Source organism: Pan paniscus, chromosome 2, assembly GCF_029289425.2.
Source record: "Pan paniscus chromosome 2, NHGRI_mPanPan1-v2.0_pri, whole genome shotgun sequence".
Taxonomy (NCBI): domain Eukaryota; kingdom Metazoa; phylum Chordata; class Mammalia; order Primates; family Hominidae; genus Pan; species Pan paniscus.
In genome coordinates this window covers 170,836,948-170,863,249 of record NC_085926.1, presented here as the reverse complement: position 1 = coordinate 170,863,249, position 26,302 = coordinate 170,836,948, and the positions used below count along the sequence as shown (strand labels likewise).

At 36.7% G+C, this 26,302-nt stretch overlaps 1 protein-coding gene and 1 non-coding gene across 2 annotated transcripts in view; both read left to right on the top strand.

Moving 5' to 3' along the window:
• The window catches only part of SPATA16 (spermatogenesis associated 16), a 212,957-nt gene that overhangs the window by 123,724 nt on the left and 62,931 nt on the right, over positions 1-26,302 (top strand). The window contains exons 5-6 of the mRNA XM_055110879.1: positions 1,593-1,677; positions 21,803-21,950. Coding sequence (XP_054966854.1) covers positions 1,593-1,677; positions 21,803-21,950 — 233 coding nt within the window. The remainder of the gene's footprint in view (positions 1-1,592; positions 1,678-21,802; positions 21,951-26,302) is intronic.
• Positions 3,392-3,492, top strand: LOC112439503 (small nucleolar RNA U13). Its single transcript, XR_003027777.1, has one exon. It is a non-coding gene; the product is annotated as a small nucleolar RNA U13 (small nucleolar RNA).

Genomic DNA, 26,302 nt, shown 5'->3' with positions numbered 1-26,302 from the left:
TAATGGTAGAAGCAATCAGAGTGCAGACCAAATTGTCACCTAAGTGTACCCAACTCCTATAAATATAGGGCGTGTTGTCCTTGAAAGTAAAATTTCTATATTTTCCATCGATTTCTTAAATTCAGAGTTTATTAAATGAATTTCTATTAAATAACAGGCACCTCCATGTCGAGTAAACTTTCTTTTTAGGTTGTTATGAAAAGAAAATGTTTCCATGTGCTTCTATCAAAATGCAAACATTTGAAATGCACTTTTGTCCCTTTATAATCTCTGATTTTTATAGCTTGTTTCTGTCCCATTCATATTCATACAACATCAAAACCTCCTACCTCTCTTTACCTTATCATTAAGAGTTTTGAAAAATATAAAAGGATTCTTAAATTATTAGCTATTCTTAAATTATTGCCATTTATTTTGAAATGTCAGTGGGCAGCTTCTTTCCAATACTACCTGTGTTTTTATATATATATATATATAGAGAGAGAGAGAGAGAGAGAGAGAGGGAGAGAGAGAGAGAGAGAGCTGAATAATCCTCCAGTTGGTGGTATTTGTTTCCACCATTGATTTTTTAGAGTCCTAATTTTTGTCTGTCCTGAAGAAGAATCTAAACATTTAAATTATTTCAACAGAGTAAGTTTATAACTGCTATGACTTATACAACTTGTATTTAGAAAAGGAAATTTTCTAATTCAATTTACAATGATGTCAAGAAACTACACATATCTGCAGGCAAAGATAAGAAAAACATTCAGGGGTACACAGTCATAGCTCTACTTAAGTAAATAAACTTTTGGTACTAGTGATTAGGTACACAGGATTATTATATGTTTAATTGGCTAACGTGACAATTTGGAATTACTTCTAGTCACATTTAATTGGATTTGGAATCTCTGGAGAAAGAAATAGAGAGACCTAGCAGAGAAATAGTCATAAAAGTAAACTGTTTTTCCAAAGGGTACTAAGTAATGAATTAATATCCATTGCACAATAGTTTTTAATATCCCCTCAACTTAATAAGATTAATGCAGCAAGTCTACACACTAGACATTAAAATCAATTCAATTACACAAAAATCTGCGGGGAGAGGATTCTTCCTTGAATTGGAGATTTTTTTATTTTCTGTTTTCAGGAGACTAATAAGAGGTGAATAATACTTAACTCAGGTAAAGTCTGAGATATGCTTAAATACCAATCTAATAGTTAGCTATATATGCTATGCTAGGTTTGAAGAGCTAAAAGTTCCTAAAATCTGTGTCACTCTGTAAGGGCTTTGAAGCTTAATATAGGCCAACCAAAACAAAACATTCTCTCATAATCTTTAAATATTCTTATACTGTACAAATTTAAAAAGCACCTAGAAGACAAATAGCTTATTGCTTCTCTTTTATAGTTTTGGTTTATCTACCTCCCCAAAAAAATCCCGACTTTCAACATTCTAAAATGTGCTTTGTGTTTTGCTTAATGTTAGTCTAGACAAATTTATACATTAAAAATAATCTTCCTCAGTATTCGTATATAGTGCCTGTTATGGTTTTCCTTCTGTCCTATACATTTGTTTTTGTTTTTTTTTTTTAATCTGTCCTTGTTCTTAGGAGTGCCATGATTGCTGACTACATGTTCTGGCTTGGTGGAGGAAGGGAACAGAGCATAAGCAAGCTCATCAAACTGTATTGGCAGGTAAAAATTGATGTCCCAACTAGGGAGGAGAAACCCATCTCATTTTTAGAGCCAAAATGAAAGATTGGTGCTTAAAAGACTGAAGAAAAAGGTAGCTCTGGGCATATCAATCAGAAAGAAGGTACTGAATAATGATGTATTCATAACGAAGTAGATTTTCTAAGACTAATTCTAGGGGCAAAATTCAAGGTTGTTAACCCATGGCCCATACTTCAGTTTTACAACTCAATATAAATTTTAGAGATCCCAGGAACTACTTTTCCAGGCGTGCTACTATAATATTAGGATTATTTAAAATATGAACATTGTATTTTCATAGATTCTTATTGATCTACAGCCTGTAAAAACAGATGCTAGAAGTAATATTAATTACATAATAAAGGAAAAATGCAAAGATCAGATGTATTTGTTTACTATTTACTATTTGAAACACTTAACCAATATCAAATTGCAGATCTTGTTTCTCATTTATTATTCAAAATGGCAGCAAGAAGTCATACCAAAGGTCAATCAGATGCCAAGAAGAAATTCATAATTTCTTAAACGTATAAGAAGAATTTTGGATTTATTAGTTCAATCTCATTTATAAGACATGAATCTGTTCTTGCTTTACCCTCCCCCAACAAGCTGTCAATAAGTTTCTGCTGACATATATCCAAAATGAAGAGCTCACTTAACCCCCACAAAAAGAACATCCAGTTTGCTAACTGTTAAACTGTTTTCCTCATCTAAAGTGAATTTCTACTCCCTTAAAACTTCCATCCCATTGTTTCTGATGAGTCCACATGAACCACATGAAACCCATTTCCAATGAAATTGTTATAAATATTTGAAAATCAACTACAAAAGCCAACTTTCTCCTCCATGTTTTCTCTTCTCCAGACTGTGTGGAGCTTTTTCCTTGTATTTCAAGATGTTTTAATTTAATTGAATACGAACCTTTTGAACCAACCAGAATAAGATGTTCTAAGCCACTAACTGTAAAGTAAGAAATAATCATCAACAGCCTTCTGAAGCTTCCTGTTTTTTTTTCCCCCCACATTTTCACTACCATGTCTTGGACCCTAGTTTTTTGTCTCTCTATATTATATGTTATCTTTGTTAGATATTAAAGTGTCAGGTTTATCATACACAATTTCCAGCAACGCACATGGTTCTATCTGGAGATCAATTTACCTTCTATTAAAAAAAATTTAAATTAGTCCCATTATACTTCAGTTCTGTGATTATTTTAAAATGAAAAAACAAATGTTGATCTCCAGGTAGACAAACCTTTAAACCCAAAACAACCTATTACTTCTCTGATAATTTTAAGACCTTCCTAAGAGAATCTGGAACATACAAACAGCAGTAATGGCTGATGAACATGTAACTAAATAGTCGTTTAAAAATGCCAGATGGGAAAAATAAGCAAATAATATGGGCTATGGCTATACAAAGAGGACTTTTTTATAAGGATTTCAGAGGCTTTTATAAAGGATTTAAGAGAGGTGGGAAAGGAGTTGTGAATCTTGAGGATTGGAAAATATTCAGCAGGCCTGGCATATACTAGGTCCCCAGCGAATGCTTGACTTAATTTAATTATTCATTAAACAAATGTATATGAGTACCTATCCTGTTTTCTACATTGAACTAAGAAAATAATAGATCCAATGTCAGCATAACCTAAGACAAAGTAAGACCTTGGAAGTTTTGTAAATAAAAATTTTGTCTGACCATGTTGTGGTTCACAAGCGTGATAACTGTGTTTTTACGCTCACGTGCGAGACATGCCTCCGTCCAATCTTGTTATGTCAGCACATTATCCATCTGATGCGAAAAAATTTTTCTGTTTCCTTTAGCTTTCAGAGAGCATTAATATCCCTATTTTATTTACCTCAGACTAAGAAAATAATCTCCACTTACCAAATGCATGCATGTTTGTGATATAAAAAGAAATAAAATGAATATTTTACTATTATGCATTAATAAAAGATAAAAAAATAGTTCTTTTTGTATTCCCTGTTTCTTGATTGGATGTAACCTGGCATAAAGGAAAAGAGCTCTTGTCTAGAAGTCAGGTCTGATTTGGCATAAGTTCTAATACTAACTAGATATTGAACTTAGGGCAAGTTAGTCTCTAGCAGAGCTTCAACTGGAAAGTGAGGATGGCTAGAATAAAGTGTTTGAGAAGGTTTATTCTTAAAGCCCATTTTAGCACTAAAATCTTACCCAAAATCTTAGGCATATCCAAAATGATGTCACCAATTTTGAGGGAAAAAGAAGCAACATAATTAGAAATCACTTCCTGCAGATAAATTCTATAAATTAACACCCTCTATCAAGCCCCAACATCAGCACACCAAACCATTCACTCACCCATTATATACTTCCTGCTGCTAACCAGCTTCTCCTTGATCTTGATTCAAATGTATACATTCGAATCCCTAAACCTTGTTCTGTCCTAAATCAGAAGGGGGTTTTTAAACCCTGCCAGAGAGTGCCAAGTCTATGCCATCTTTAAAGATATATATGCCCCACTACCCAATCCACCCTAGCAATTTCACTGATGACTTCAAGAATGTCCCCAAACATCACAGACTAGAGACTGTATTTTCATGCACTTTTATAGGCATCCATTAAGGTTAAATAGATAGACACTATTTTCACCACCTTTGCCAGAAGTTACTATACTGTATATCTTCCTTTTCAACCATATAAAATCCATACCATTTTAGTTGGTTATTCTTCTTAACAGGAAATGGAAAATTTCAGAATGTAAAAATTTGAGAACACGTCTATATTTACTCTTATACATGGTTGACTTACAAACTCTCAGATGCAAAAGAATGGACCTTTGCTTTGGTGAACTCAAGAACCTTTCAATTGCATTAGGAACATTTTTCATATCATCAACCCAGCAAGGAAAAGAAAGGCATAAAGCACTATACTATATGACAGCTCACACTGGGATATATCACTTTGAATAAGTGTTTGCACATGTTATTCTATAATAGTGTCACCTCTTCAGAGCTAGAGAGGGTTGAAAATAACTTGTCATGACTGTACTTGCACACAATGCCTCTGCAACCCGACATCCAGGCATGTGTAATCAGCCATTCTCCTTGAGAACACCTGGAGACCTCACCACAATCCTGAAGTAATTAGCAAAATAGAAAGTACCAAGTCGGGCTTAGACTAAGCTATTTTTGAAACAGCTGCCCTATAGTATTTATATATTGGTCCTACACTAATTTTATTACAAGAACTTTATATTAAAATCTAGTCCACCTCTCCCTGCTCCTTACATCCAGGGCTAGTTTTAATAACATGAGGAAAACAAGCAAGCAAGCTTCCTCCATCTTCCACTCCCCTGTCCTGTCCTGCTGCATTCACTTTCAGCCACATTCTGAGGCACAAAAGTTTTCATGTGTGTGTCTTTAACTCATGTAATGTGAATAACAGAGCCAACCCTGGTCTGCGGTGCTCAGCAAAGTGAAGTGAGAAAAGGTAACAGCTAATTGTATCACAGAACTCCCACAAAACAAGTGCAGAGGAACCCCACTAAACAGGGGCATGCTGCCTGATCAGCTCATCCCCTACCTTAATGGTTCTTTTTTTCTTTATTTTTATGTTTTTGAGCTATAGACCCCTCTGAGAATCTAATTCATTTACAAGCATCCACCTAGAACAATAGTCATAAACACACACACACACGAAATATATGCTTACTTTTTATCTGATTGGATTGGAAATTGATCTCCTATACACAGTCAGAATACCAGAACAGCATTTACAGAAAATTATGGTTTTCTCACTCTTGTGAAAAGTCTTTTGTAGCTTTTCTAGATCAAGGAATTGAAATATTTCATATTGCATCAATTTCAACATTACATTTTAATGTCAATAACAGGTAAAATCCTGATTCACAAAGTCTCTACTAGCAAATGGAGTTAGAGCTCCAATACTACACAATATCTCAGATGGGTCAGCATGAATCAACAATTACCAAAATTTTCAACTAAAATTTATAATACGTCATTTCCTTTGTCCTCAAGTAAATGAGGTCATCTTTGTTAGGCTTATATCATCAACGCTATCTATGTCAGCAATTTGTTTCCATTTTAAGGCTGTCTGAACAAAAAGTGACCTTCATAAGAGATAAGCCACTTGACAAGTGTCTGTACATTTTTGTCCCCAAAAACTCTCAAGTCTTCGTCAGTCTCACCTTCAGTGTTGGAAAATCCCTATTGTTATTTGACTTCGGTCACCTCATTTAGAGTAGCTGCTTGGCCAAAAAAAAAGCTTATAGTTTTTCAGCAGGATCTCTAATAGTAACTTCAGCATTTTCAATCAAAAGATTTGTTTAATTTATGTGCCTAAGGTATCAGCCATTACAAAGCTAGTCCTGGAATTTCTCACCATCAAATTATTCTAAGAAGGAGTTTTCTTTTCTCTTAAAAAAATTGTAAAGAATTAACCAAACTAAATCACATCTAAATCTCTTCTCTGGATTGTCAACAAACTTCTCTAAAAGGAAAGAACCTCATGGTGTGCTCTTGTATCTTGACAAAGATCTACTGAAAAGGCACTAATTCAAGCTCTTGGCTCCAAATAAGCTGAAGACTTTCACAGCAGTAGAAAGACCTCTTTTGAGATTGTTGGAAGAGCTGTTGACACCAACACAGGCCCGTGTAGAAAGCATGACATGTGGAGCATCTTTCTTCAGTGAAGCAGCAGAGGCTGAGGCAGTGCCAGCTTCACAGGTCTTCCATCTGTGCAGAGAACACCAAGACTTCCCATCCAATTCAAGTTGCACTTGGCATTGAAATGTTTCCCATCTCAAAGCTATCAATGGCCTATATGGTTTCCAAAGGCAGCTTACCAAAAAGAAATATCTCTTTGGTGTGATTAGTCCTACTCTCAAGGGACAAAACTGGGAGCTGGCTGAACTGAGAGACAAAAAAGATTTTCCACAGCCACATGCTCAAAGACGGCCCATAGTTTGTGGGCCCCTAACGCCTTTCTATGGACTTCAGGGTTCACAGACCACAGGCTAAGACTCTTTTACAACTCCTTCTCTTTACATGATTGTCACTATTGCAACAACCCCTTTTCTTTTTGCTATTAGGCCTACCAGGAGGCATTTACTGCTTCTAACACTCAAAGCAAAAAATAGCACCCACAATGTTATTGTCATGAGTGACTCCATAAACTGCACCATGGTCATTCAAGCTTGAAACCTTTGCAATAGTGTCCAGAGTCTTCTTAAGTTAGTGGATACCTTTATTATTTACGCTCAAATTGTATTTGTCATTCACACTCATTCAACAAATATTTATTTAGTGACTGTATGTAAGGCACTGTGCTACATGTTGGAGATACAGGAGTGAACAAAATAGACATTGCCTGTCTTCAAGGAGCATATATTCTAGCGCAAACTATTTACCAGGAAAAGCTACAGACTATAAGGTACTTAAATTGTATACCACCTCTAGTTAATCTGCTTTCAAAATGCACCGCCATCAAAATGCATTGCAAAAAGCAGCTTGATACAGATTTGTTAAATCAATCAATCAAATTAAATATTGGTTTGACATGAAGCTCAGACCAATAACATTTGACATGAGAATATTTTGGCCTAGTTGTTTTACAATTTTAAAAACCAGTGATTATGAATCCAATGAACATTTTGCTAGGTATGTGCGCATGTGTTCCAAGTTCACAATTGTAAACAACTTTTGTGCTTCAGTTGAGTTTGGGATCAATAGAATTTTTGAAGAAAGTTGCAGGTTTCCAATAGATCTTTTAGGCTCATTAATTTCTGTGCTCAGAGGTGTTTTCATGGAAGTTCCAAGTTCTTAGCCTCCTAACTGCTTCTTTCAAACATGACAATCAAGGGAGCAGCAAGTGAATAGATTTCTCTAAACAGACCAGAGGATCATGTACAATAAATTAACACTGAACATGACTTGATTACTTATACTAATAATGATGACTTTTTTCTCTTCTATTCTTTGTTTTTCTTCTTGATAGTGCAAAATCATTCCAATATTACTCATTACCTGATAAAAATGTATGCTAACCCCAAATAAATATAAAATCTTCAACATGAAATTACAGGCAAAGTAAGGTCAAGGAACTGAAAAGTATTTTTTATCTTTAACAAAACACCTACATTTTCTGGAGAAATGTGTTTTCTCTGAAGATTTGCTTCCATGTGAAAAATTTTTCCACAGAAAGGAACAAAATAGCAATACCATCTGAACATTTCTCTTAGTGGCCTATATTTGTAGTGTATTTATTTATTTGGCCCTGTCAGGCAGAGAGTTTCTAAATTATTTGCATGAGGAATGTCTGAAAGCAGCCCAGGCTCTATAGTATTTAGATTAGATGTAATTTGAGAAGCACTAAAGACATTCACCCAAAAATATTTTCCCCATCAATTCCTATGTATCCTACTTAAATTCTTATCATTTGGCATTGAGTCTCCAGTCAGCCCTAGGTCATATGCAGAAGAAATTTTATCTAGAAGTGTTTAACTAAGTACATTGTTACCTCTGAATAGAATTGTAAAAATTAGTTTATTTGAGCTTTCTTAGTCTTCTTTGAAAGGTGAAAGCAGAATTCTATAAGAATAAGATATAGGGAAAGGTAAGGTCTAATGAGAAAATTTGACAGAAATATAGGAAATGTAGGCCAACTAGAAGTACCTTTTGAAGACAATGGACATCTGTGCTTAATTCTGTCAAGGAAAGGAAGCAAAGGAAAATAGGCATCACGGAGCAGGAGAAAAAGGTTGGGCCTGAGATTCAGGAAATTTAACTTCTAGTTCCAAAGCTGACTCAATTTTTAATAAATAATGCAATTTTTTATTAGCCAGCTACTGCTGCAATAATACTGTGTAACAAACCACTCTAAAACTCAGTGGCTTACCAAATAAATATGTTGGCTCAAATTTGACTAGTTGAGGGTAATCTCGACTGGGCTTGGCTTACCTCCAAGCTGCAGAGAGGTCCAAGTGTATTTCACGGATCTTTCGCTCTCCTTCGTCCAATGATTACCTGATGCAGGTTCTTTTTATGGCAAAATGCAGGATTCCAAGAGAGAAAGCCAAACCATATAAGCACATTTTAAGCCACTGCTCATACCATCGTTTCTAACATTCTATTAGCCAAAGCAAGCCACACGATCAAGCCCAAGAGCAAAGGGTAGATTCTTCTGCCCACTACAAAGCCAAGACAAAGGGGTGGAGATGACGTTGCAACAAGGAGGGGAAAAATTGAGACCCACAACTCAATCTACCAAAATTGCTCTAGGTCTTCATTTCTGCTTCTGTTGGCCTTCCAATAAGGAAGTTGGCCTAGGTTAGTGGCTCTTAAACACCAGTCTAGTAACCAACTGCATCAGAGTCACTTAGAAAAGCATTTAAAATATTAGATTCCTAGAGTTGAGTGGGATACTAAAAACTGTATTTTTCTATTGTCCCCCTTCAACCAGGTGATTCTGATGCACAACCCCAGGCATATGTCTCAAAAGCTATTTCCAATTTTTAAGTTAGTGACCAACTTAGCCCACCATAGAGTTTATCTGGGACTGCCCTATGTGCAAAGGTATGACATTGGATGACCTGCACAGGTGATCCTGCCTACCTGACAATGCAATTTAAATAATTTATAAGACCCAGATTCTCCCCTCCATCTTCCCACTATTAGATTACCTCCCAGTAGATTAGGCAACTTATGTTTTCCATTGTTAACAGTTAATAATTGCTGTCCCTTTCTCCCCATGATGTAAGTCAGATTTTCCTGTGTACTTCACATCCCTGAAGCAAACCTCTTGGCTGCTTAAGTGTCATATCTAGACAACAATGGGCATGCAATATTCTTTAGTCTCTTGCCTACAAAGAAATTTGTCTACTGAGCTAGACAATATTAAAATTCCCAGTTTATGAATTCTCATATTTTTCAATTAGAAGACAGACTAAAGAGGAAGTATCCAAATTCAGGTGAGAGGTAAAAGAGAGCTTCCTTTCCTGGGTCTTGCAAAAAGATAAATGTAGACATAAATTTCTCATCTAATTATTCATTCCTGTTTATATATTCTTTAATGATATGTTTCCATGGTTACCAGCGTTGTTAAATGCTGCCTGTGTTTCATTTTGCTTTGATGCTATTTGAGGTAGTATGCCAGTAGGAGAGGTTCACTTTTAAATGAAAGATGTAATTGAGGCATGTATTTGATCCAAGGTTGAGTGTTCCCATGAAGGAGATAGTGACCGTGACATTATTTGCTGGTTGTATAGTTTTGTGTAGTTCTTCTGTTGATGTTCTGTGAGTGCTGCAGGCATTAGAAAGAAAGGGAAGAAAGGGGGGAGAGAGGCAAGAACCTGAACCATACACATATATAAATTAATGTGTAGATTTTACTATATATATATATATATATAGATAGATAGATAGATAGATATATAGATAGATATAGTGACATTGATTTAGCCGGACTGTCAAGTAGGTAAGGTTGCTTTTTACTACCCCATTCCTCTCTTCTCCTCACGCTATCCCCACTTCAACCCAACATGTACATGCCAATAGGCAGTTCTTTTCTAAAATGAGTTGAGCATTCAATTGCTTTGCCTCAGTGTGAATTTCAGCCACAGTGCCACCTCTCTGGAGGTTTTTTGCCTTTGAAGCCCCAACTCTCAGTGAGAAATAAATGGCTTAGTCCCCTGCTACCAACACAATGTCAGGCATCCAGATCATACGAGAATTTGAGGGCACTATCCTTGCCAGTGCCTCAGAATATGCCCTGCAAGGGGCAGCGTGCTTCACTTGCACATCAGCCTTCTCTGCATGTTGATAATTAAGGCTTGTTAGAAAATTCAGGCAACAGAGCTGATACAGTCCCTGCTTCTCAGGAGGCTGAGGCAGGAGAATCATTTGAGTCCAGGAATAGTTAAAAGCTATTGCAGTGGTCCCCAACCTTTTTGGTACCAGGGACCGGTTTTGTGAAAGACAGTTTTTCCATAAACCAGGGTGGGGGGATGGTTTCAAGATGATTCAAGCACATAACACTTATTGTGCACTTTATTTTCATTACTATTATATTGTGATACATAATGAAATAATTATACAACTCACCATAATGTAGGATTAGTGGGAGCCCTGAGCTTGTTTCCCTGCAACTATACAGTCCCATCAGGGGATGATGGGAAACAGTGACAGATCATCAGGCATTAGATTCTCATAAGAAGCACATAAACTAGATCCCTCGCCTGAGCAGTTCACAATAGGGTTCGTGCTCCTATGAGAATCTAATGCCACTGTTGATCTGACTGCAGGTGGAGCTCAGGCGGTAATGCCAGCAATGAGGAGCAGCTGTAAATACAGATAAAGCTTCTTACTGGCCCGCCACTCACCTCCTGCTTTGTGGCCCGGTTGGGGATCTCTGAGCTATAGTAGGCTGTAACCACACCCATGAATAGCCACTGCACTCCAGCCTGGGCAACATAATGAGACTCCCATCACTATGAAAATAACATATAAATAAACTAAAAAATTCAGGCATCATAAAAAGCAAGACAATTAATCCTCAGTGACCCCTGAATAACGTTTATTTTGTATCTTCTTCAGAAATGTCTATTTTTTCAAAATATTCCTGGTTTGGTTTTTCAGTATTATTAGTAGGTGACAGCAGAAGCCCACATCATTTAAATGCAGCTTTTTCTTTACTTTTTTTGCCTCCTAAAAAGCTTTTGGGTTTCTGATGGTTTCTATGGGAGGAAAAAAACTAACCTCCAAATTTCTTTTCATTTTCTCTCATTTGAGAAAGATATGGGCTTAGAGATGTAAAGCAATTCAGGCCTTTCTTTACTTTAACAAATTTAGGTCTAGATATTTGATTCCCAGGAGGCCTGTGGCTATTCTGCATGGTTTCCATGAGGTTATTTTATTTTCATAGAGACTTTGCCTTCCAGTCTAAATTTACAAACATGTTGACTCCTTCTTTGTGTTTGTCTGCATCTGAAAATCAAAACTTGTTATGAGCAAAACCAAATTTAGAGGGTTTTATGGTTATCTTTTCTATTTTCCATAGATTTTTATGGGTTATTGATTTACAAGCTTGCAGAGAAATTGAGGTCACTTTTTTTAGCAGTTGGAGATGTGTAATAACTATTCCATGAAATCATGAAATTTTTTTAAGCTGTGTTCACTCAGGTATAAGATAATCTGCAAAGCTCAAAGCTTTTAATGTTTTTATTTATACTCAGCCATCATTTTGGTGGTATTGCACACCAATTAAAATAAATTCTCCTCTTTTCTTGAATTCATATGATTGTATTTTCTTTGCTAATTTTTGAAGACTGCCTACTTATCTGTACCTGGGCTGAATCATTCTCTTTTTCATGATAATTTTCTCCCTTCCAAATAATGAGACCTTGGCATTTCAAATGTCAGCCTTTAACATGTGGCATGATTTCGTTTTTCTCAGGATTATAAAGTAACTGTTAAGCTAACCTATTTTTATTCAAGAAAGCATAGGTGCTATTATATATATATAGTGCAGCCTACACCAGGAACCAACAACCTATGAGGAACAATAACTTCCAGAAAACCTCAGGAGGATTATTTCAAGCCCAAACATAAAGGGATGGAAAATATCATATTTAGCTGGCAAGCCTTCACTTCATTTATTATTTATTCTTCATCAGGTGGAGGTTGGCCTGCTGTAACGTTCATATAAGATGCAAATCAGAGATGTAACCAGAGACTGGACAGATAACTTGGAAGTATAGTGGCAGGTCTCTTGAAGTTAGTACTTTATCTCATTTCATTTAATATTACGTGAAGTTGTGATTTTTTTCTTGTCACAAAGCACATGGAAACATATATATGTATATAATGTATGTGGATCTATATATTATACATGTATTTTGACAAGTCCATTGCATTTCTCACAGGTGCAATTATTTCCCCTCTGAGACATTTTGATGTTAGGATGAAAGCATGGGAAGTCATGTATAGGAGGCCACCTGCCCCATAAAATTATCCTCCTGTGATCTGTTCTTTTTAAAATATAAAGTCTTCTGGGAGAGGCCACAACCTGGAAGACATTAATTGCAGACAAATTAAAGAAATAATAAAGAAAAGGCCGGGCGCAGTGGCTCACGCCTGTAATCCCAACACTTTGGGAGGCCTAGGCGGGCGGATCACAAGGTCAAGAGATCGAGACCATCCTGGCCAACATGGTGAAACCCCATCTCTACTAAAAATACAAAAATTAGAAAATCGCTTGAACCCAGGAGGTGGGGGTTGCAGTGAGCCAAGATCGTGCCATTGCCCTCCAGCCTGGTGACAGAGCGAGACTCCATCTCAAAAAAAATAATAATAAATAATAAAGAAAAATAAAAGGTGTCTGATTGCCAGGCAAAGCTGAAACTTATGTAAGAAAAGAAATTACAGGGAGGCAAGAGAAGACCAGAACAAACTGTGAGTAATATTTCCATAGCACAGTCATCCCTCTTATTAGATTCCAGATACACTCATTTCTCTTGATCTGCACACCACCAAGGTCATGAGCTATGAGCTTCCAAGATGAACAATTCCCTTCTTAGAAGCCTCTGTTTCCTGCTAAAGATTCCACTTCTGCCCTCTGAAGCTCTGTGCAAGAACCTTTCATATATTTGGAATCCTATCTTAGTGCTGGACAGGGCTGTAAACATCATTTACAAGTCAGCATAGCATAATGGCTCAGAGGAAGAGGCCCTAAGATGTAACTGATTTGAATCCCATCTCTGTCATGAAGTAGCTGTGTGAAATTCACCATGTTGTAGAAGCTCTTTACAGACTAAGTTTTCCTCAACTATAAAATGGAGTAATAATGCTTGCTTTCCAGCATTGTTTTAGCAAACTAACAGAATAGTTTATCTACAACACTTCGCCAATGCACAGGTGAAGACTCATTTGATAAATAAATGAGTTTTCCAGGTTTATCAGTAAGCCAAATAAAGTCTGCATAGAGAGAATCTGAGAACACGTTGCTACCTGATGACAGAAAGTTAGTCCTTGAAACCTAAATCTTGTCTCCAGATGAAACGTCCTCAAATCTTTTTAATTTGTTCTCCAACATACACTTCTTCAGAGGTATCCCTGATCTTTCCACTCAAAGTCATCTCAAATAATAGCCCAAAAGATAAAACAAATTCTGAGTAGAAAAAGCAGTACAAGTTTGAGAACCAAGTCACCAGGTCTTTGTCCCAACCCTGTCATTAATTAGTTGTGTGTACTGGCAAGGCATACCCCACTTTAAAACCACGGTCAAGAAATACAATCAAAAAACAACATACAGTTAGGAAAAGAAATACCTACCTTCATACAACTAAATGAAATATAGAGATGAAATGCACAATGACAAAAAAGGGTCCCAAGCTGTGTTGACATTTACTACTGAACACAGAGGCTAAAGCTCATTAGTAATACCCAGTTGTCCTTATGAACTAATTGCAGGTAATGTAGCTATTTATTTCTGTGATACCTTTTGGTGATTCATTTTAAGTCATCAAGAATAAAAGCTCTGTGGCATCCTAAAGAGTATGGAGGCTGCTGAAACCCACACTTGTAACTCTGAGTTTCTTTCAGCTGGCATTTCTCTAATGTGCAAGCAGAAAATTATTCAGGGTCTGTAGAACAAGAACATACTTTAAGTTCTATTTATAAGTTATATATGTTTTGCCATTAAATAAGCTAGACTGACCTAAGCATGTTATTATTTAAGCCCCCCTATCAAAAAGCCATTCATCTAATTTTTGTAAATGTTTCTCTTCAACACTGGCATGCCAGCTGATAGCATGTCCTAAATCTAATGAGGGGCCAGTGGACAAAACAGTCTTACTTGTGGCCAGTAGGTGTGGGTGATGAATATTCCATTTTGTGTTAGAATTGTTATAAAGAGGATCTTGATCTGGTTATGGTTTGATGTGGTCTGTTTGTTTCTCTGTTTGTGCTAGAGTCAAATTCTAGCTGTCTGTGGAGACAGAAGTAGATAGTGATGAAAAAAGAAGAAGGGAATCAAAACTTGATCTTATACTTCCGAGAATTTATAATCTAATTAAAAGAATAAAATGTTGCTCACTGTAGAAGAAAGATTGGCTTAGGGGACTTGGGCTCTCATCTTGCTTTCATTTCTAATTTTGTAACCTCGGAAGAATCACCAGTACTCATCAAGCTTTAGTTTCCTTAGTTATAAAGTTTAGTGATTATAAAATAATATTTTAGATCCTTTCCATGTCCTCAGTTGTATCTTGAAGGACCATGGAAATAATATTTTACTATAAAATATAAATGATTAAAAATTAATGCAGGGTAAATTTTAGGCATTAAGTGCAGAAGTTATTTAGTTAATGGATGCATCACATATAATGAAAACTCTAACCCTAAACACACTGAATGGTAGACAGTAGCTCAAATAATATATTTACACAATTACATGCATGTGTATATACATACATATGTTCTAAAATTATATAGCAGTAACACACTACAAAACTAAATTAAATACTTTAAATTTAATATTATATTTATTATGACTATTTTTAAACAGGGTCGCAAAGTACAGAATTCAAAAAAGCTATATAAAAGTCCATTTCCCTTGCTACAAGTAACCTGTTTATGCAATTTTTAGTGATTTCTAAACAATGCAAGTAAAATTTAAATATTTTTATCTAAACTGCATGAAATATTTATAACTTTCACATCACTGGGCTGACAGAGGTAATGGCAAAGCTGCCAAATATTCTTTTATATTAAGAAAAAAATGAAACTTATAGCGAATGTTCTTTCATAAAATAGCTTCCATAAACCCAGGGTAATATTTCAGCATCAAAATGTTGATCATTGCAGCAGGGACAAGCAATCAATTATTACATATTCTATTCTGACACACCATTATACTAAAATCATCATAAAAATGTAAATCTTGACTATTACATAAATGACACAGTGATTGTGTTTATAGGGTTGTCTCAAGGTAACATATTTATGAAAATCTGTTTTTAAAATCAATTCTAAATTTCAAGAAAATTGAAATCCTCCAAATTAAACCACTATGTATATTTTAAAAATTGAATTTGAAAAACGTAGCTCACAAAATTTTATTTTTCCATTTTCTAGAAAATTATTATCATCATTTAAAATTGCATTATTATTAATATAATAACAAAGAGGTTTATTAGCCATTAAACACTAAAGGTACCTACCTCAATCATTTATAGCTTGCAAGTATAGTACTGCTTCCTTTGAATTTAATAATGTTAACTCTGAAAATAAAACAATAAAACTGTAATATTCAATCACTAGTAATACCTGCCCAGATGGATTTTATGAGGACTAAAGGAAATAGCCTATATAAAAGCATTTATCACACTGCTAAATGAAAGGTTGTTGTTTCATCTCTTTAAATGCCATGTTTTTCTTTACTTTTCAAAATAATACACAAGTATTAGTAGATAAAAAGGGATTATGAGAGAGATTCCAAGTTCCAAATTTTATTTATTAGTATTGGTATGTTAGGGTAGGCTACTATAACAAACAACCCCAAATTTCAGAAATTTAAAACAATAGAAAAATAATTTGATTTCTCACTCATAGTCCAACATGGATGTTTCTGATTGGATCTACTCTAATCAGCAACTTGGGAACCCACAATGCTTCCACTATGTAGTGCCATCTTCCTTCCCACCTGTGAGTCCTTTTTTTTTTTTTTTTTTTTTTTTTGAGACAGAGTCTTGCTCTGTTGCCCAGGCTGGAGTGCAGTGGTCTTAATCTCTGCTCACTGCAACCTCCACTTCCTGGGCTCAAGCAATTCTCCTGCCTCGGCCTCCCAAGTAGCTGGTATTACAGGCGCTCACCACCATGTCTGGCTAATTTTTATATTTTTATTTGAGACAGGGTTTCACCATGTTGGCCATGCTGGTTTCGAACTCCTGGCCTCAAATGATCTGCCTGCCTTGGCCTCCCAAAGTGCTGGGATTACAGGCGTGAGGATCGTGCCTGGCTGAGTCCTCTTTCTTAAGGCAGCTGACAGGAAAAGAAAATAGGGGATTATGCTAGGCAGGGTTTCATGGGCCAGGCCTGAAGAAAGTTAATGTCTCTCCTGCCTCCATTCCATTGGTCCACATTCTGCCACAATTCATTGTAAGGGAGTCTGGAAAATGCCTATTATGTGCCTGCGAGGTAAAGTCATAATTTTCAAAAAAGAAAGTGAAATATAATATTAGAGACTCTAATTCTAAATTCTATAGAATTTTTTAAAGTCATTTAATAAGTCCTTAGAAGGCCGGCCATGGTGGCTCACGCCTGTAATCCAGTACTTTGGGAAGCCGAAGCAGAAGGATCACCTGAGGTCAGGAGCTCAGGACCAGCCTGACTAACATGGTGAAACCCCATCTCTACTAAAAATACAAAAATTCACCGGGCATGGTGGTGGGCGCCTGTAGTCCCAGCTACTCAGGAGGCTGCATTGGGAGAATAGCTTGAACCCCAGAGTGGGAGGTTGCAGTGAGCCGAGATCACACCACTGCACTCCAGTCTGGGCTACAGAGCAAAACTCCATCTCGAAAGAAAAGCCCTTAGAAAAGTCTCTTAAGCCTCTCCAAATCTCAAGAAGTTGGGCTGTAAGATTCCTAAGGTTCCTTCCAGATCTAATCTTCTAAATAAATCAATTTACTATGATTATAGTCAACTCTAAGACTGGAAGCAAGAAAGGAATAATTTGATGATAATCTATAATAATCATCATCACATTTTCTAATTTCACGTGACAAGATTCTTAGTAAACCACTTTCACCAAGCACATAGTTCAAAAGTTACAATTTGCCCAACTCCTCCACAAGAAAGAGAAAGGAAGGAAGGAAGGAAAGAAGAAAGGAAGAAAGAAAGAAAGAAAGAGAGAGAAAAAGAAAGAAAGAAAGAAAGAGAAAGAAAAAAGAAAGAAAGAAAGAGAAAAAGAGAGAGAGAGGGAGGGGGGAAGAGAGAGAAAGAGAAGGAAGGGAGGGAGGGAGGGAGGGAGGGAGGAAGGAAGGAGAGAGAGAAAGAAAGAAAGAAAGAGAGAGAAAGAAAGTAAGTTACATAATTCTATCATCCCAAAAATGTTTGAAGTTTATAGTTTCTGCCAGCTTAATTCTGGCTACCTTGAGTGCTCTTAAAATTTTACCAAGAAGAATTGGCCCTCTTGAGTTTAGATGAGGGAGATGAATTTTGTTTCTTTTTTGCTGGTCATGTTTCCCCCTACTTTTATTGCTTTTCTTTTCCTCTTGACGGAATATCTCTCCTCCTTGCTGTCCCATGGTCTCTTTTGTACAGTCATCCTGGGCAAGTTGATTTCTAAGGTAGCAAGGGGTTCTTTTTACTTAGCTACAGTACAAGGAGAAATTATTATAAGTTACTGTTTGTAGAGAAAATGAGCTGCCCACTTACACTCTTGGCTTATGTAACTAAATTATGAGCTTTACAACTTGATAAATGTGAGAGTAACAAAAGAGAGTTATTAGAACTCCCAAAGGTAAACACTTAATTTCAAAGCTTATTTTTGAGTAACAGCAGAGAAAGCATAATTAACAGCAATGTACATTTAACAACAGGGCACAAGGACTGATTGTTTTCTCCATTTTCTGCACACGTGCAACATTTACTGGCATCAGAGAAGTTCACAGGTCCAGAAAGAATGATTCAATTACAGAATATTTATGTCAAATTAAGAAGTATCATTTGAAATCTGCTTCCATTTTTAGTATAGCTTATTTTTTACAACCAGCATTTCCTTGTCTGGTCTCCTTTATTCGCAAAATCAAGGAAAATCTTTTATTATAAAAAGTAAATTTAAATCTATCTTTTATATTTTAATGTCTAAGATTATATCAAATCATTCTAGTTTTTAAAGTCCTTAAGTATAATTTTTAATTTACACATATTAGACTCTTTAAAAAGACAAGTCCAACTCTAAATTGCCAAATTATTATCATCACAAAGTGAAAATTTAATCTTTTGGTATCTAAACCAAAACAGTCAAAAAAAAATCCTACTATTTTAATTGAATACAAAGGCTAAGTTTTTTCTAGATTTCACTAGTTATTCAATAACGCCATTCAATACCAATAATGCTAAATATATATATATATATATATATATGTTATATTACTCTATTTCTTTACAACAGCAATGTAGGACAGGCTCAAAGCCTCAAGATTGTCTGTCTCTAGAAGAATAAAAAATATTAGTACATTAAAACACAAAAGGATGTTTCAGGATCTGGTGCAAGGGTCATCTGTATTCTCATTTCTACTCTATGTTGTACTATTTCTTCCTGGGGCTATAATAATTTCCTTTAAGAAAGCATCTCCATGGAGAATACAATTTCTATTTGTAAATTACATACTCTCTCTATTTACTCACCCACTTCCTTACCCATCGTCTTCAGGTTGGAGAGCAGAATCCATGGAAGAACCCATCTCTATTGGTTCTCAGTGGGGAGAGAGGGAGGCTGCTCTCCAGCGCATACCCTCCTGAGTGAGAGCCCTGTTAAGGCCGGAAGGCAATGCCTTGAGCATTAAGCCAAGAGTACAGATCCTTCAATGAGCAGATCAAGCTGCCACATGAAAACCTACACTTCTGCCACTTTTTTAAAAGCTGGTGTAGGTTCTTGGGCACGAGTCTTACCATCCCCACTGTGAGATGGCTTCGCCAAGCTACCCTGCCAGCAGTCAGTTAAGCTGCCAGCAGTTGGAAAAGAAATGGGGTGGAGAGAGCGTTTTCTTCTATCCTAGCCTGACTAGGATATCACTAATATCTTTCTGGAAGCAAACTGGAGGATTAGATACCTTTGCTAAATTTTTTAATCCAGAAATTAAAGTAAAATACCCTTCAGCAAGATATTCAGAGACCATCAGAAAGCTGTTTCTGAGTTAGGAACTGTTGTGGGCTGAACTGTATCTCTCCAAAATTCATCTGTTGAAGTCCTAACCCCTAGTGCCTCAGAGTTAGACTGCATTCCATTAGCCCACACTCAGCCACAGTTGAAGACAGAATCTTTAAACAGGTAATTACATTAAAATGAGGGCTTTAGAGTGAACCCTAATCCAATATGACTGCACGCTTATAAAAAGGAAATTAGAACACACACACACGCGCGCGTGCACACACACACAGAGGAATGACCATGTGAAGACATGGGGAAAGACAGCCATCTACAAGCCAAGTAGAGAGACCCTCAGAAGAAACCAAACCTGCTGACACCACTGTCTTGGACTTCCAGTCTCCAGAACTGTGAGAAAATAAATTTCTGTTGTTTAAGCCACCCAGTTGGTGGTACTTTGTTGTAGCAACCCTAGGAAACTGATACAGGCACCAATAGCTTACAAAGGCAGTAAAGTCAGCCATGACCTTAGAACTGAGGTCTAAAGCAGCTTTCCTCCTTGGCACATCACTGCACATAGGCATGTGCAACCACGTGCTTGATGGTCTGGACAGGCCATCCCAGGATCAGTTCCAGCAGTGAACACAGGTAAGCACCAAACTGGAGGAATTATTCCTCCTCCTCAATATAAAATATCTTCATTTTTCCTGAAGGGCTAATACTTGGTGCCTAAACACCTTATTTGAGTTCCTAATCCACAACTCTGAATCCCAGACCTGCTGCCTGCATTATCCCCATTAGCCTTCCAAAGCTGGCATCCAGGTCTCTACATCCAGCAATTCCTTGTCTGGTCTCTTCCTTTATTTGCCATGCACTCCATCACTAACTCCATCTGAGGGCCGGCTCTGGGTTTGGAAGAACCGCTATGTATTTTCTGTTCCCCATTCAGTTCCTTGAACTTGAACAGGACAATGTTGAAGGCCATGTAAGTTCTAGCATTCAATTATCCAATAGTTTGTTGAATTTCATTCAGAAATTTGTCCACCACTAATTTTTACATAATTTTAAGCTAGTCTCAGAGAAAGGAAGACCCTTTGCATCCAGAAAATAATTGCAAAGCTGCTCTTTTACAAGCAATGTAGATGATCATAGAGGCATTTGAAGTCACTAAGAAATGAAGCAAGCAATGAACAAGTTTATTTAGACTTCCCAGTTTAAAATCCACTCCCTGTTGTTTTTATTATCAATGGAAAACTTGTTTTCAAAATACTGTGAGGGTAATAATGTAAATTGTTGTTTGTTAAATGGTTTTTTCTCTGTTGAAAAGCTTATATCTATTATTTTTCCATATTGTTTGTTGGTACCTTAGTTGTCTGGGAGAATTTCATTCCTATAAATAAAAATGGATTGTTTTATAGTATGCTTTTATGCCATATTAAAAAACTGAGGTAACCATAGACACTTCCACGTTTTATTCAATGTTCAAGCCTCATTAGAAGGAAAAGTTGTAGGAAAGGAGTAAGTTCCTCTTAAAACTTCACATAACTTTCTTTTAGGTCTGTTACAAATAGTAATGGACCTATTTAAAACAGGAAGCTGAGGATGATGGCAGGGCTTTATCAAGAATGGTACATGAGCAAAAATAATGTAAAGAAATTCTTAAATAGCCAAAGCCACCTTAAACAGCTCTTGTGATCTGGAGGGAAGGGAAGCTTTTCTGGGAGGAAATTGAGGAAGGATTTTTTTTTAATTCCAAAAGGCTTTCCCAGGTATTGGAAAAAGAAGACAAAAAATACCGTCTGTCTAGTTTGCCATGTTATTTACAGAATATACTTTAGATATTTTAGTTTTTAAAACAAATCTCTCCATATACAAATTGCTCACCAATGTCTGCTCAAGAGTAAGTTAATTATAATGTCAGACTCAAGAATTTGACTTTTAAAATCAAGTAAAACATGACACCTTAGGAAATAGAATTTATATTTTTATCTTAAAACAAGCTCAGTTTAGAGGTGCCTGTTTACAAACTTTCTTCATTTAATTGGTTTTCTTAATATGAAATAGTATTTCCAGAACTAATTAAAATTTTGTTCTAATGAATATTCAAGACCAAAATATGTTATCTTTGCAGTACAGTATATAGATTTTTAAGTCATCCATAAAGGTAATTATATTTTTTACATTCTTAAAAAGTCATGTATTGTTATTGATGCCAAATGGGTTGTTTGTTTCCTCTTAGGCCATGATTGAGGAAGCCATCACCAGAGCTGAATCTTTCTCGGTTATGTACACACCATTTGCGACAAAAATAAGAGCTGATAAAATAGAAAAAGTAAAAGATGCTTTCACAAAAACTCATCCTGCATATGCACAGTATATGTACACAGGTAAGATTCAATATCTTCAAGTTATCAGCTGATATTTTGTTTCCAATAAAACAAATACAGGGTTCTTTCTGGTTTATTAGTTTATTGTTTCTGTTTTAGGAGTACACTGTTTTCATCTGATGACTTGAAACGGAAAGAAATTTTTAAGGTTTTAAATAAGGATAGCCTTATAGTTCTAGCACAATATTTCTTGTACTTTCATATTTCTATATTTTAAGAAGTAGGGATAAAACCTAGAAAATCTAACATTTTAAAAAATGGAAGAATGACCTGTAGTAAAATGCCATCTTTCCCCTTATCCTTTACCAGTAAAGGATAATCAGATGATTATAGTATTTTCCTGCAGATGGATTTTTTTTCCAGTCCCTACTATTTCTACTTTTCCCCCCATCTATCTCACACCTCAAACCTTCTTCTTTCCTTATGCTCTTGAATCACTGGTATCCAAATGAGATCTGGATAGCTAAGAGTCCCATAGAGGACACAACAACTGGTATTATGTTTTTTCCCCTTTTTCATCTTTGGAAATCACTTGTTCTCGTTCTCATGCAAAAAATATTTTGTACTACCTACTGTGCAGCAAGCATTATTTTGGTTTAAGAGGAGGATTTTTTTGGCATTAAATTAGGAGCTACTCAACAATGACTTCTGTGTTAAGAAAATCTCTAAATGCATACACCTGATATCACATCCTTCTATTCAGGCCCCTTCATCCCTTCTCTCAGAGTTTTGCGGCTGAGTCACTGAATTATAATGTTAATAACGTACTCCATTATTGATCACTATTAAGGTGCCAGACACTCTACATTCGTTATCTCTTGATATTCCCATAATCAATGAGGTAAGGTGCTTCCCATTTAGGAACAAGAAAACAATAACCAGAGAAGACACATAGCTTTCCCAAAGATGCACAGCAAATTAGACAGGCCTTGGATTTGAACCCGTGAACATGCCATCAAGCTACACTATTTCCATGTGACAAAAACATTAAATGTAGGTCCTATGGATTTCGTACTTTTCTCCACATTCCCTCACGCTCTTCAAGGGAAAGATATCAAATAAATCCCACTAGTGATAACAGAATAGTAAATCCCTAAGGAACAATGGTAATTTGAGGGCAGAGAAAGGGAAAAGGAGAAGCATAATACGGGCCATAATAACCATATGTGCTGATTTACTTAGTTTGAGCATTTCATAAGAAACCAGGTTAAAAAAAAAGTCTTCGAACTCATATTTTTTGTTAATTGTTACAAATTATTCATTATTCTTATGGATAGTTAAAGGATTTTTTGGAGGGTGTATGCTAGCAGCACATAAAAGTCATATCTATCTAGCATTATGGAAAAATGAGTTTGATTCAGCTATTTCCATTTCCACTCCCAGATTCATTGGTAACGAAGAGAGATTTCATTGAGGAGATCACCAGTTTGCCAATCTCTCTTCTGGTAGAATAAGTTTAGTTATATTTAACCCATTTCACAGAGCAGTCATGAAGATTAATTAATAGTTCAGAAGCACCACTGCCAAGAGTTTAAAAACAATAATAACATTAATGAGCCAGACTCATATCTCATGTAATTCTATCAAACCTGTTATCAAGATGAATTATGATCTGTTGGCAAGACGATTCATGCTAAAGAATCTTACACTTTGGGAGAAAAGATAATTATAAGTTACTAATGATTGTTTCTATTATCTTATAATTACAAACTGCTAGAGTATGCTAGTGCTATAGAGAATCTTGATAGAAAAGACAGCTTCTGGAGGAGGAACGTGAGGTAGAGAAAGGAGTCTAGAATTTAAATTTCGTTGGGACTGATAAAGTTCTTTGCTCTGTGGAAACTGTGCTTTGGGTTAACAATGCTACTGCACTGGTGACATTATTTACCTCTGTTGCAAATTATTAAAGGGTTTCCCCAAAGCCATTGCTGGAATAATGGTGAAAGAACTGTGACTAACTGTATGTGCACAGCCTTGGAGGTAGAACTCTTTTTTCCCCAGGCAATTCCAAGGTGGCTGAGGGCATACAGCATGGGAAGAGGAAAGGTCAGGTGTTATTTTTAGCTCTGGACACCTCTCCCAGAAGATGCAGAGAGGTGATTAGGGCTGCATCAGTAGCCGAAGGTAATAGCTAAGAAGTAAGTAACATAAAGACAGATAGGGCCCAGAAGAGTAAACACTTTGTTTTCGTGGTAGTTTCCAAAAACCAGAATCCTCTGATGTCTTTTGGCTGTGTCTCCACCCAAATCTCATCTTGAATTGTGATAACCCCCAAGTGTCAAGGGCATGGCCAGGTGGAGATAATTGAATCATGGGGGTGGTTTCCCCCATACTGTTCTCATGGTAGTAAATAAGTCTCACATGATCTGATGGTTTTATAAGTGGGAGTTCCCCTGCACAAGTTCTCCTGCCTGCTGCCATGTAAGACGTGATTTTCTTCCTCCTTTGCCTTCCACCATGATTGTGAGGCCTCCCCAGCCATGTGGAACTGTGAGTCAATTAAACCTCTTTCCTTTATAAATTATCCAGTCTTCTGTATGTCTTTATTAGCACCATGAGAACAAACTAATGCATCTTCCTATTATCAGCCTTGTAGATAGAATTTAAGAAGCTTCTATCCTGATGAAAATTTATTCAGCTATTTATTGTAACATATATTCATGCAACCAGTATGAATAGACTGCCATACAGCAGATGTGTGCAAACATAAGAGTCTATATGTTTTACCTATCTATTTTCTTCTTTGCTCTGCCCAGAGCCAAAATATATTCTGTCTCATCCCAGGGCACTCAGTATAATCCAGTCATTTCTAAAATTAATCTGTCTTTAGAACCTATCTAACCACATTCACCAGCTTCCTTCTCCTTTTCAAGAGTTTTTCTTCTCCCTGTGGTTTGGTTTAGCTTTCATAGAGCTCAAGCATACCCTGTGTCCAAAAGGGTCAGTGAACACATAAGGGAGACATCCTCTTCTCAATCTGTAGCAGGCTGGTACAGCTGCTTATCAGACGGCTGGTGCTACCTGAGATCAGCTCTGGCGTCTTGAGCAGGACCTGATGGATTCATTTATGTGGCCCATTAAGTGACCCAAGGCATCTACATGGGTTCTCCATTCTGTTTATTGGTGTAGTTGCTTCTTCATATGTACTCCAACCACCCTTACCGTACCAGTTGGCCCAAACTAGAGCCACTCTCTGAGATTTCCTCTTCCTGCTGGACTGCTAGCTTGTGAACCCAGCCACTTTCTGAGTCTTACTCAATAAACCCCTCCATTCCACAGAAGACTAGAAGTTGTCGTAGCCCTCTCTTCAACTGGCTATGTTACTCTGCCATTTTTCCCTTGCTGCATTCTCCAGCAAGCCAGGACCCTTAGGACAAGAAGAGGATCTACAATGGAGATTGAGGTGGGAGGGGGGTTGTTCATCTATTCATTTATTCAGCGAACATTTATTTACACAGTACTCTAGGTGGTACTGAGAATACACCTGCTCCTAAGAAAGGATCCGACTTTAGTAAGCTATACTTCAGCATGAATATTGGACCATATTTTTCCCTTTTCCTAGAGAATATTTTCAACTAAAACCAAAGCTCTAATTGTGGAATGGAAGGCTGACTCTAATTAAAAGAATTATGTAGGATAAACAGAGCAGTTTGGGAATAGAGGTTGTTGCCACTTAATATGGCAAAAACTGGCTAGTTGTTTACCAAACTGTTTTCTTTTTTTTTTTTTTTTTTTTTGAGATGGAGTCTCACTCTATCGCCAGGCTGTAGTGCAGTGGTGAGATCTCAGCTCACTGCAACCTCCACCTCCCGGGTTCAAGCAATTCTCCTGCCTCAGCCTCCCAAGTAGCTGGGACTACAGGCGCACACCACCATGCCTAGTTAATTTTTGCATTTTTAGTAGAGACGGGGTTTCACCATGTTGGCCAGGATGGTCTCAATCTCTTGACCTCATGATCCACCCACCTTGGCCTCCCAAAGTGCTGGGATTACAGGCGTGAGCCACTGCACCCGGCCCAAACTCTTTTCTTTTTACCTCAGTCATACATCTAGAATCCATTTCCAGCCTCCCTTCCAATTAGATGAAGATTTCTGACTGAGTAATGGTGAAGGAAAAACGGACAGATATGATATATGTCACTTCCAGGCCTGGCCCATAAAACCCTCCTATGTAAAATTCTCTTTCCCCATCCACTGGCTGAGTGGGGAGAAGCATGGAAAGGGGCTGCAAAACAAAAGAAGGTAGATTCCTGAATGTCCATGTAGATGGTCACCCTCCGAATACTCTGAATACCCACATGAACAAAAAACAGTTATCTCTCTTTAGACCACTGAGATTTGGAGCTTCTTTGT